The sequence below is a fragment of the Somniosus microcephalus genome, chromosome 17, assembly GCF_052327205.1.
Source record: "Somniosus microcephalus isolate GS21.2 chromosome 17, FLI_Smic_1.0, whole genome shotgun sequence".
NCBI lineage: Eukaryota > Metazoa > Chordata > Chondrichthyes > Squaliformes > Somniosidae > Somniosus > Somniosus microcephalus.
In genome coordinates, this window is record NC_141003.1 from 65,893,723 (window position 1) to 65,906,053 (window position 12,331).

Consider the following 12,331-nt stretch of genomic DNA (forward strand, 5'->3'; position numbering starts at 1 on the left):
AGTGGGGCTGTGCGCGCGAGAGAGTGGGGCTGTGCGCGCGAGAGAGTGGGGCTGTGCGCGCGAGAGAGAGTGGGGCTGTGCGCGCGAGAGAGAGTGGGGCTGTGCGCGAGAGAGAGTGGGGCTGTGCGCGAGAGAGAGTGGGGCTGTGCGCGCGAGAGAGTGGGGCTGTGCGCGCGAGAGAGTGGGGCTGTGCGCGCGAGAGAGTGGGGCTGTGCGCGCGAGAGAGAGTGGGGCTGTGCGCGAGAGAGAGTGGGGCTGTGCGCGAGAGAGAGTGGGGCTGTGCGCGCGAGAGAGTGGGGCTGTGCGCGCGAGAGAGTGGGGCTGTGCGCGCGAGAGAGTGGGGCTGTGCGCGCGAGAGAGTGGGGCTGTGCGCGCGAGAGAGAGTGGGGCTGTGCGCGCGAGAGAGTGGGGCTGTGTGCGCGCGAGAGTGGCACTGAGAGAGTGGCGCCGTGAGAGAGTGGCGCCGTGAGAGAGTGGCGCCGAGAGAGTGGCGCTGTGCGCGCGAGGGGGCGGCGCTGTGCGCGAGAGGGGGGCGAGGCTGTGCGCGAGAGGGGGCGGGGCTGTGCGCGAGAGTGGGCGGGGCTGTGCGCGAGGGGGCGGGGCTGTGCGCAAGAGGGGGCGGGGCTGTGCGCGAGAGAGAGGGGCGCTGCGCGCGAGAGAGTGGGGCTGTGAGAAGAGATTGCACGCTGTTTGTCCAGTTGTAACTGTGTGAGTGGGACACCAAGTGACACAGGCTGGCGCGAGAGAGGGTGGGGCTGTGCGCGAGAGAGTGGGGCTGTGCGCGAGGGAGAGGGGCGCTGCGCGCGAGAGAGAGTGGGGCTGTGCGCGAGGGAGAGGGGCGCTGCGCGCGAGAGAGTGGGGCTGTGCGCGAGAGAGTGGGGCTGTGTGCGAGGGAGAGGGGCGCTGCGCACGAGAGAGAGTGGGGCTGTGCGCGAGGGAGAGGGGCGCTGCGCACGAGAGAGAGTGGGGCTGTGCGCGAGGGAGAGGGGCGCTGCGCGCGAGAGAGTGTGGGGCTCTGAGAGAGATGCACGCTGTTTGTCCAGTTGTAACTGTGTGTGAGTGGGACACCAAGTGACACAGGCTGGCACGAGAGAGAGTGGGGCTGTGAGAGAGATGCACGCCGTTTGTCCAGTTGTAACCGTGTGTGAGTGGGACACCGAGTGACACAGGCTGGTGCGAGAGAGGGTGGGGCTGTGAGAGAGATGCACGCTGTTTGTCCAGTTGTAACTGTGTGTGAGTGGGACACCGAGTGACACAGGCTGGTGCGAGAGAGGGTGGGGCTGTGAGAGAGATGCACGCTGTTTGTCCAGTTGTAACTGTGTGTGAGTGGGACACCGAGTGACACAGGCTGGTGCAAGAGAGGGTGGGGCTGTGAGAGAGATGCAGGCTGTTTGTCCAGTTGTAACTGTGTGTGAGTGGGACACCGAGTGACACAGGCTGGTGCGAGAGAGGGTGGGGCTGTGAGAGAGATGCACGCTGTTTGTCCAGTTGTAACTGTGTGTGAGTGGGACACCGAGTGACACAGGCTGGTGCGAGAGAGGGTGGGGCTGTGAGAGAGATGCACGCTGTTTGTCCAGTTGTAACTGTGTGTGAGTGGGACACCGAGTGACACAGGCTGGTGCGAGAGAGGGTGGGGCTGTGAGAGAGATTGCACGCTGTTTGTCCAGTTGTAACTGTGTGTGAGTGGGACACCGAGTGACACAGGCTGGTGCGAGAGAGGGTGGGGCTGTGAGAGAGATGTACGCTGTTTGTCCAGTTGTAACTGTGTGTGAGTGGGACACCGAGTGACACAGGCTGGTGCGAGAGAGGGTGGGGCTGTGCGCGAGGGAGAGGGGCGCTGCGCGCGAGAGAGGGTGGGGCTGTGAGAGATTGCACGCTGTTTGTCCAGTTGTAACTGTGTGTGAGTGGGACACCGAGTGACACAGGCTGGTGCGAGAGAGGGTGGGGCTGTGCGCGCGAGAGAGTGTGGGGCTGTGAGAGAGATGCACGCTGTTTGTCCAGTTGTAACTGTGTGTGAGTGGGACACCGAGTGACACAGGCTGGCGCGAGGGAGAGTGGGGCTGTGAGAGAGATGCACGCTGTTTGTCCAGTTGTAACTGTGTGTGAGTGGGACACCGAGTGACACAGGCTGGTGCGAGAGAGGGTGGGGCTGTGCGCGCGAGAGAGTGTGGGGCTGTGAGAGAGATGCACGCTGTTTGTCCAGTTGTAACTGTGTGTGAGTGGGACACCGAGTGACACAGGCTGGCGCGAGGGAGAGTGGGGCTGTGAGAGAGATGCACGCTGTTTGTCCAGTTGTAACTGTGTGTGAGTGGGACACCGAGTGACACAGGCTGGCGTTAGTGTTTGAGACGCTGCGAGACAGACCATCCAAAGCATTTATTCCAGTATGTGAAGGAAAGCTTTGACAGGTATTTTCATTCCTCCCTCCACCAGGCGACATCCTAAGTGGCAGTACCCCGGACCGTGACTGCCACTGGACCGCACCACTCACCTTTCATGACCCTCCGCTGCTCTTTGACTTAGAAGCAGATCCTTCCGAGAACTACCACCTCAGCAGCTCTGACATTCCCAATTACAGCTACATAATTGAGCAGATCAACAAGGAAAAGGTCAAGTTTGAGTCGGGAATGAAGTTTGGGGAAAGCCAAATTGAGAGGGGAGTTGACCCAGCTCTTGAACCCTGCATTAACCCCGGGTGCAGCCCACGGCCTGGCTGCTGCATTCAGACTTAAACTGGAAGAAGGAAGGAAGGCAAAATGTCGCCTAACAACCGCTTGGTTAAAATTAATGACTGCTTCTAACCCCTAAAGGACAATTGCTGATCTCAAGCTGTGCTTCTCTGAGGCAGTGCTTACTTGGTGTGAGGGGAGGGGAGTGCTCACTCAGGGGAACACCGGCTGTGTCCTGGAAGGCTGGAATCTGAGGCGCAGTCCGTGGGCTCCCTGGGGCGATTGAGGATGAAATAGAGAGGAAGGAAAATCCCAGCAAGAATGAGCCAGGCACTCGGCACCGCGAAGAATCAAATCATTCCATTGAATTCTGATTAATTACAGCATTCTTTTATTTTTCTCACTATTGTTTCTTGGTGTATTTTTGTTTGACCAGTCAGCGTTGATAATATCATTGCGATCTTAAGTTCCAAATCCCCTGTCCCTGCAATCCTCACTGCGTTGAAATCGAGACGCATTGCAACTATAACTCATGCTTCAACAGGACCTTAACACTGAAACTCCTGCCCTCGCCCAGTCCGCCCTGGCCCAGTCCCCCCTGGCCCAGTCCCCCCTGGCCCAGTCCGCCCTGGCCCAGTCCGCCCTGGCCCTGTCCGCCCTGGCCCAGTCTGCCTCCGCCCTCGCCCAGTCCCCCCTCGCCCAGCCCCCCCTCGCCCAGTCCCCCCTCGCCCAGCCCACCCTCGCCCAGTCCGCCTCCGCCCTCTCCCAGTCCGCCCTCTCCCAGTCCGCCCTCGCCCAGTCCGCCCTCGCCCAGTCCGCCCTCGCCCAGTCTGCCCTCGCCCTGTCCGCCCTCGCCCTGTCCGCCCTCGCCCAGTCCGCCCTCGCCCAGTCCACCCTCGCCCTGTCCGCCTCCGCCCTCCCTCGCCCAGTCTCCCCTCCCCCTACAGTCAACAGGCTTTTAAAACCCAACCTTGGTGACAGTTAAACAATACTTTACTTCATCTTTTCTGCTTCCTCTAACCTTGATGTTCTCCTGCACCAAGGGTCTTGGGCTTGGACAAGGGCCCTCCTGGTTTTTTCTCGGTGGAGAGAGGAGAGGAGCTTAGGAACAGGAGAAGCCCATTCAGCCCCTCGAACCTGTTCCACCATCCTATTAGATCACGGCTGATCTGTACCTCAACTCCATTTACCCACCTTTGTTCCATATCCCTGATACCCTTAACCGACAAAAATCTATCAATCTCAGTCTTGAAAGCTCCAGTTGACCCCCAGCATCTGCAGCCTTTTGGGAAAGACAGTTTCAGATTTCCACTACCCTTTGTGTGAAGAGGTGCTTTCTCATTTCACTCTTGAACAGTCTGGCTCTAATTATAAGATGATGCCCTCTTGTTCTGGAAATAGTTTCTCTCTCTATCTGCCCTATCGAATCACTTAATTGTTTTAAATGCTTCCATTAGATCTTCCCTGAACCTTCTAAACTCAAGGGAATCCAAACCAGAGGGTGTGATATTTTAGCAGACAGATTTTTAATGTGGGCGTATATTGAATCTTGGGCATCTGACCAATTCTTGGTTTGACTTTTACTGGATGTAGATGTTTGGTGATCGGAGGAGGTTGGTGTTGTTGGTTTGAGGTGCTGCAGTGTGTGATGCACTGCCGGGAATGTTTGTTAATGAGTTTAATGGCCTCCTCTGAAAGGGAATCAGTTTGTAAAGTTAACTCGCAGTGATTATTTCACTATGGTCAGCAAAGCTTAAAATGTTTGAAGGGAGAATTAACTGCACTAATTAATCATGGGTTGATTGTTTGGTATACTTGTGATTTAATAAAAATATATATATATATCCCGTTGGAGAAATTATTTTTGTAAACTAGTAGGTTGCAGTTCCTTGAATGAGTAAGAGCTGCCCTAATTGGCTCGGCTGCCCGATATGGCACTGAAGCCTACAGACCAGGAAGGTTGAGGTTCCATTCTGGCTATGCTGGGCTTTCCAACCTCACCTGCCAAGGGTGCAAGAGTGACCATTGGTGCCCCGGGCTAGAGAGGGTTCCTGCTACCGGTCTCTGACCATGGACCCCTGCAGTGGCGCGCACGTGTGTGGGCAGCAGATGAAGACACAGTTGACTTTGCAGTGATGCACCCAGTCCCAATAACCTGCTGACACTCACCTGAGGAATGACCACTCAAGTGAGGTACCAAAGCACTCCCGGTGTCTGTGGAACTGGACCCCAACACGAGTCAGCAGCTTCAGGAGAGGGGAGAGTGAACCTCAACATGAGTCAGCACCTTCAGGAGAGGGAAGAGTGAACCCTAACATGAGTCAGCACCTTCAGGAGAGGGGAGAGTGAACCCTAACATGAGTCAGCACCTTCAGGAGAGGGGAGAGTGAACCCCAACATGAGTCAGCACCTTCAGGAGAGGGGAGAGTGAACCCCAACATGAGTCAGCACCTTCAGGAAAAGGGAGAGTGAACCCCAACATGAGTCAGCACCTTCAGGAGAGGGGAGAGTGAACCCCAACATGAGTCAGCACCTTCAGGAGAGGGGAGAGTGAACCCTAACATGAGTCAGCACCTTCAGGAGAGGGGAGAGTGAACCTCAACATGAGTCAGCACCTTCAGGAGAGGAGAGAGTGAACCCCAACATGAGTCAGCACCTTCAGGAAAAGGGAGAGTGAACCCCAACATGAGTCAGCACCTTCAGGAGAGGGGAGAGTGAACCCCAACATGAGTCAGCACCTTCAGGAAAAGGGAGAGTGAACCCCAACATGAGTCAGCACCTTCAGGAGAGGGGAGAGTGAACCCTAACATGAGTCAGCACCTTCAGGAGAGGGGAGAGTGAACCTCAACATGAGTCAGCACCTTCAGGAGAGGGGAGAGTGAACCCCAACACGAGTCAGCAGCTTCAGGAGAGGGGAGAGTGAACCTCAACATGAGTCAGCACCTTCAGGAGAGGGGAGAGTGAACCCTAACATGAGTCAGCACCTTCAGGAGAGGGGAGAGTGAACCCTAACATGAGTCAGCACCTTCAGGAGAGGGGAGAGTGAACCCCAACATGAGTCAGCACCTTCAGGAAAAGGGAGAGTGAACCCCAACATGAGTCAGCACCTTCAGGAAAAGGGAGAGTGAACCTCAACATGAGTCAGCACCTTCAGGAGAGGGGAGAGTGAACCCTAACATGAGTCAGCACCTTCAGGAGAGGGGAGAGTGAACCCCAACATGAGTCAGCACCTTCAGGAAAAGGGAGAGTGAACCCCAACATGAGTCAGCACCTTCAGGAGAGGGGAGAGTGAACCTCAACATGAGTCAGCACCTTCAGGAAAAAGGAGCGTGAACCCCAACATGAGTCAGCACCTTCAGGAGAGGAGAGAGTGAACCCTAACACGAGTCAGCACCTTCAGGAGAGGAGAGAGTGAACCCCAACATGAGTCAGCACCTTCAGGAAAGGAGAGAGTGAACCCCAACATGAGTCAGCACCTTCAGGAGAGGGGAGAGTGAACTCCAACATGAGTCAGCACCTTCAGGAGAGGAGAGAGTGAACCCTAACATGAGTCAGCACCTTCAGGAGAGGAGTGAACCTTAACATGAGTCAGCACCTTCAGGAGAGGGGAGAGTTAACCTCCAACATGAGTCAGCATCTTCAGGAGAGGAGTGAGTGAACCCCAACATGAGTCAGCACCTTCAGGAGAGGGGAGAGTGAACCCCAACATGAGTCAGCACCTTCAGGAGTGGAGAGAGTGAACCCCAACTTGAGTCATAAGAAATAGGAGCAGGAGTAGGCCATTTGGCCCTTCGAGCCTGCTCCGCCATTCAATAAGATCGTGGCTGATCTTCTACCTCATCTCCACTTTCCTGAACTATCCCCATATCCCTTGATTCCCTTAATATTCAAAAATCTATCGATCTCTGCCTTGAATATACTCAACGACTGAGCCTCCACAGCCCTCTGGGGTAGAGAATTCCAAAGATTCACCACCCTCTGAGTGAAGAAATTTCTCCTCATCTCAGCCCTAAATGACCATCCCCTTATTTTGAGACTGTTGAGATACCGCGGCAAACGTGGGAGTCGAGACCAGAGCTATTGAAGACACAACTGCTTTATTCCAACCACATGAAAAACAGGAACTAGAAAAGCCCGCGCATCCACTTAAATACTTCCCAGACAGGAAGTGCTCCCGGCAGCCTGTCCCTGCGGGAAACAAGTTGCTGGACGAAAGGGCCCCCGGCTGGGGGCTTCTGCTTAGACTGTCTGTGCCGCCGTGAGCGGATTATGTCCAGTGGTGGCGTGTCGCCACAGAGCTCCCCCCAGAATCCGCTTAGGAGGAGTGGACGAGTCGTGACGGTGGTCTAATGGTTCTGCCGCAGCGGCTCTGAGTGGTTGCCGGTCTGGTTGGTTGGGTCGGGCGGTTCGCCGCCGGCTGTGCTGGCTTGCCGGGGGGACGGCCTCTAGTTGGAGGCTGAGCCACGGGGACCTGTTCCCCTGGTTCTGTGTGTGCTGGTTTGAGCCGGTCGATGGAGACTGTCTCGACCCTGTCGCCGAGTCGCAGCTTGAAGACCTTGTCCCCGGTTTGTAGTACCTCGTACGGACCGTCGTACGGGGGTCGCAGGGGCCCGCGGTGCGCGTCGTGTCGCACGAAGACGAAGCGCGCCTGCTGTAAATTTGGCGGGACGTGAGGTGCGAGTTCGCCGTGTCGGTTGACCGGAAGTGGGGCGAACTGCTGAGCGGAAGAGAAAGAGTCGAGCCGCTGCTGTTCGGCCGACCAAGGCTTGGTAGGCTCCGGAAGGAATTCGCCTGGGACGCGCAGCGGTTGTCCGTAGACTAACTCCGCTGCCGAGGACTGGAGGTCTTCCTTGACCGCGGTGCGTAGGCCGAGTAGCACCCACGGTAGGCGGTCAGTCCAGGTACTGTCCTGCAGGCCGGCGCGGAGTGAGGCCTTGAGTGACCTGTGGAAGCGTTCACAAAGTCCGTTGGCCTGCGGGTGGTACGCCGTGGTGCGGTGGAGCGTCACCCCGAGGTTGCGTGCTGTGGCCGTCCAGAGTTCGGAGGTGAACTGGGCGCCTCTGTCGGAGGTTATGTCGGCCGGTACGCCGAACCTCGCAACCCAGGTGTTAACGAACGCCCTGGTGATGTCGGCTGTGGTGGTGGAGGTCAGCGGCACTGCCTCAGGCCAGCGTGTGTAGCGGTCGACCATCGTGAGGAGATAAGTTTGGCCTTGCGATGGCGGCAGGGGACCGACGATGTCGACGTGTACGTGGTCGAAGCGGCGGCTGGGTACCTCGAAGTCTCCCAGGGGTGCTTTGGTGTGCAGCTGTACCTTAGCCCGTTGGCAGGCGAGGCAGGAGGTGGCCCAAGTCCGAACATCTCTGCTGAGGCCGCGCCAGACGAAGCGCTTGGAGAGGAGTTTGACGGATGCGCGGGAACCCGGGTGAGAGAGCCCGTGGAGCGCGTCGAAAACGCGGCGGCGCCAGGTCTCAGGGACGACCGGCCTGGGTTGGCCGAGTGAGACGTCGCACGTGACTGCCGTGGCTTCGGGCCCGTGCGCGACCTTGGCTAGGCGTAGCCCAGGCAGGCTGGTAGCCGCCGAGAGGAGGTCTGGGTCCGTGAGCTGGGCCGCTGCTAGTTGTGCGTAGTCGACCGCGAGGTGATTCGCACAGACGGCGGGACGGGAAAGGCAGTTGGCGACCACGTTGTCTCTACCGGAGACGTGCTGAATGTCCGTAGTAAACTCGGAGACGGCCGCGAGCTGGCGTTGCTGCCGAGCGGACCAGGGTTCGGTGTGCTTGGCCATCGCGTATGTGAGTGGCTTGTGGTCCACATACGCGGTGAAGGGGCGGCCTTCCAGGAGGAACCTGAAATGGCGGACCGACAGGTGGAGTGCGAGAAGCTCGCGGTCGAAAGTGGAGTATTTGACCTCCGGGGGGCGCAGTTGGCGGCTGTAGAAGGCAAGTGGCTGCCACGCGCCATTGACCCACTGCTCGAACACGGCCCCGACCGCGTGGTCGGAGGCGTCGGTGGTGAGCGCGACCCGGGCATCGGCCCTCGGGTGCGCGAGCAGAGTGGCGTCGGCGAGCGCGTTTTTGGTGGCGTCGAAGGCGGCTGCCGTGTCAGTGGTCCAGGCTACGTCCATCTTGCCGGATTTTCCTCGGAGGGAGTCGTATAGGGGCTTCATGAGGGCTGCGGCTCTGGGGATGAACCTGTTGTAGAAGTTCACCATCCAGAGGAACTCCTGGAGGCCCTTGATGGTTGTGGGGCGGGGGAATTGCTGGACAGCCTGCACCTTGTTGGGCAGGGGGACGGCCCCAGCAGGGGTGATGTGGTGACCGAGAAAATCGATCTCGGTTAGGCCGAATTGGCACTTCGCCGGGCTGAGGATGAGCCCGTGTTGGGCTAGGCGCCCGAACAGGATGCGAAGGTGTTCGAGGTGTTCCTGTTTGGAGGAGCTGGCCACGAGAATGTCGTCTAGATAGACGAATAGGAAGTTCAGGTCCCGGAGGACTGAGTCCATAAGGCGCTGGAAAGCCTGTGCTGCATTCTTGAGGCCGAAGGGCATCCTCAGGAACTCGAACAGGCCGAATGGGGTGATGACGGCCGTTTTGGGGATGTCCGCGGGGTGTACGGGGACTTGGTAACCGCGCACCAGGTCGACTTTGGAAAAGACGGTTCGTCCGGCCAGTCGGGCCGAGAAGTCCTGGATGTGTGGCACCGGGTATCGATCGGGGGTGGTGGCGTCGTTGAGGCGGCGGTAGTCCCCGCAAGGGCGCCAGCCTCCGCCGGGCTTGGGGGCGATGTGGAGGGGCGAGGCCCAAGGGCTGCTGGAGCGGCGGATGATGCCGAGTTGTTCCATGGTGGTGAACTCGGCCCGCGCGATTTCCAGCTTGGCCGGGTTGAGTCTGCGGGCGTGGGCAGAAACTGGGGGGCCGGTGGTGGGGATATAGTGTTCCACACCGTGCTTGGCGGCTTTGGCCGAAAAGGTTGGGTTAGTGAGGGCGGGAAACTCAGCTAGGAGTGCCGAGTAGTCGTCCGTGGCTCTGGCGAGGCAGTAGGTCGTCAGGCCGGCCGAACGGGCTGGGGTAAAGGCGCCGGGGATGGGGGCCATAGTGTTGATGTCGATGAGGCGGTGCCTCGGAATGTCGACAAGGAGGCCGTGGGCGCGTAGGAAGTCGGCGCCGATGAGTGGGCAGAGGACCTTGGCTGTGAGGAACTCCCAGCGGTAGCGGTGGCCCGCGAGGTCGAGCATGACCATGCGGGTGCCATATGTGCGGATTTCAGAGCCGTTGGCTGCAGCCAGTGTGATACCCCATGTACCGCGTTGGATCTCGAGGGCGGAGGCGGGGGTGATGCTGTGCTGGGCCCCTGTGTCGCACAGAAATCGGCGGTTGGTTCTGTCGTCAGTGACGTACAGTAGGGGCTCCTTCTGCCCCGCGGCCATCGCGGGGGGCGGTGCGGGGGGGCGTTTGAAGGTACACGGTGGTGTGCAGCGTTGAGCCCTAGCGCCAAAACGGGTGTGGTAGTAGCAGTGACCCGGAGTGGTAGGGCGGTCGGGCCTAGCGGCCCGGGAAGACCGCGTGGTCGTTGCCGTGAGGTCGGGCGCGACGTCGCGAGCGGCCTGTGCAGAGAGCAGCCGGTCGGCCTTTTCGGCTATATCATTCAGGTCCGTGGAGTCAGACTCCACAATGAGCGGGCGGATGCTGGCGGGGAGCTGCCGAATGAAAAGCGTGCGAAAAAGGGCGCCGGGGTTTTTGTCGTCTGAGAGGGACAGCATGTGGGAAAGCAGGTCTGATGGTGAAGCGTCACCAAGGCCGGGGAGGTCCAGGAGTTGGCAGTGGCGCTGGTAAGAGGACGTTTGAAATTTTTTAAGTAGCGCAGCCTTCAGATGTTCGTACTTGCCCTCTGTTGGTGGATTCTGCAGCGCTGCCCAAACCTTGGGGACTGTAGCGTAGGTGAGCGAGGCGACGAGGTAATCGTACTTCGTGGCGTCGACTGTAATGCCTTTCAGCCGGAATCTGGACTCAGCTTGAATGAACCAGGCTTCGGCGAGGTTCTCCCAAAAGTCTGGTAATTTAACCGTGACTGCGTTTGTATCCGCCATGCTAGCTTAGGATTCGTCCTGAGCGTCGGGGTCACCAGTGTTGAGATACCGCGGCAAACGTGGGAGTCGAGACCAGAGCTATTGAAGACACAACTGCTTTATTCCAACCACATGAAAAACAGGAACTAGAAAAGCCCGCGCATCCACTTAAATACTTCCCAGACAGGAAGTGCTCCCGGCAGCCTGTCCCTGCGGGAAACAAGTTGCTGGACGAAAGGGCCCCCGGCTGGGGGCTTCTGCTTAGACTGTCTGTGCCGCCGTGAGCGGATTATGTCCAGTGGTGGCGTGTCGCCACAAGACTGTGATCCCTGGTTCTGGACTCCCCAGCCAGGGGAAACATCCTCCCTGCATCTACCCTGTCAAGCCCTGTAAGAATTGTGTATGTTTCAGTGAGATCACCTCTCATTCTTCTAAACTCTAGAGAATATAGGCCTAGTCTACTCAATCTCTCCTCATAGGACAATCCCCCCATCCCAGGAACCAGTCTGGTGAACCTTTGTTGCACTCCCTCTATGCCAAGTATATCCTTCCTTAGGTAAGGAGACCAAAACTGTACACAATACTCCAGGTGTGGTCTCACCAGGGCCCTATATAATTGCAGTAAGACGTCTTTACTCTTATACTCAAATCCTCTTGTAATAAAGGCCAACATACCATTTGCTTTTCTAATTGCTTGCTGTACCTACATGTTAACTTTCCGTGATTCGCGTACAAGGACACCCAGGTCCCTCTGAACAACATTTCCCAATCTCTCACCATTTAAAAAATACTCTGCTTTTCTATTTTTCCTACCAAAGTTGATAACATTACATTTTTCCACATTATATTCCATTTGCCATGTTCTTGCCCATTCACTTAGCCTGTCTATAAATTACATGAAATAAATATTTTAAACAATAATTTACATTTTTGAAAATATTAATTACATTTTCTAACGGGGCTAAAAATAAACTTACCTTTCTTTAAAGTACTTAAAAATAATAAACCTGTGGAAAAAATGTTTTAATTTTAATTAATTCACCACTTACACTTTTAAAAAGCAGGCGCAAGGCCTGCTTTTAACAAGGTAACGGCTGGAGACATACCCTCCCGGAGAAACCTGCAAAAAAAACGTAAGTTCGATGCGCACGCACTGCCTCTCCGGCGCACGCGTTCTACCTGTCAACCCCTTTAGGGGAACGGAAGTTCCGGTTTCCCGCGCATGCGCAGTGCATGCACGAAACCGGCACTTTCGTTGAGCCTACGGGTGAGTACCCCGTGCGTACTCACGCGTTGGGACCCGAATTTCTGGACCATTACATTTGGTCCCCTCATCCAAATCATTGATATAGATTGTGAATAGCTGAGGCCCAAGCACTGATCCTTGCGGTACCCCACTGGTTACAGCCTGCCAACCTGAAAATGACCCATTTATTCCTACTCTCTGTTTTCTGTCCATTAACCAATCCTCAATCCATGCTAGTATATTACCCCCATACCCATGAGCCCTAATTTTGTTTAATAACCTTTTGTGTGGCACCTTATCGAATGCCTTCTGAAAATCCAAATACAGTACATCCACTGGTTCTCCCCT

The 12,331-nt window shown here is 56.8% G+C and overlaps 1 protein-coding gene across 3 annotated transcripts in view; it reads left to right on the forward strand.

Moving 5' to 3' along the window:
• The window catches only part of arsa (arylsulfatase A), a 39,280-nt gene that overhangs the window by 24,103 nt on the left and 2,846 nt on the right, over window positions 1-12,331 (forward strand). The window contains exon 3 of one of the 3 annotated variants that reach the window (XR_015081590.1): window positions 2,434-2,565. Coding sequence is in view for 2 of the 3 variants with exons in the window: in XM_086010560.1 (XP_085866686.1) it covers window positions 2,434-2,732 (299 nt within the window). In the remaining variant the exon portion in view is untranslated. Of the gene's footprint in view, window positions 1-2,433; window positions 4,514-12,331 lie in introns of those variants that run through there. The other 2 variants (XM_086010561.1, XM_086010560.1) reach the window with 2 other exon arrangements.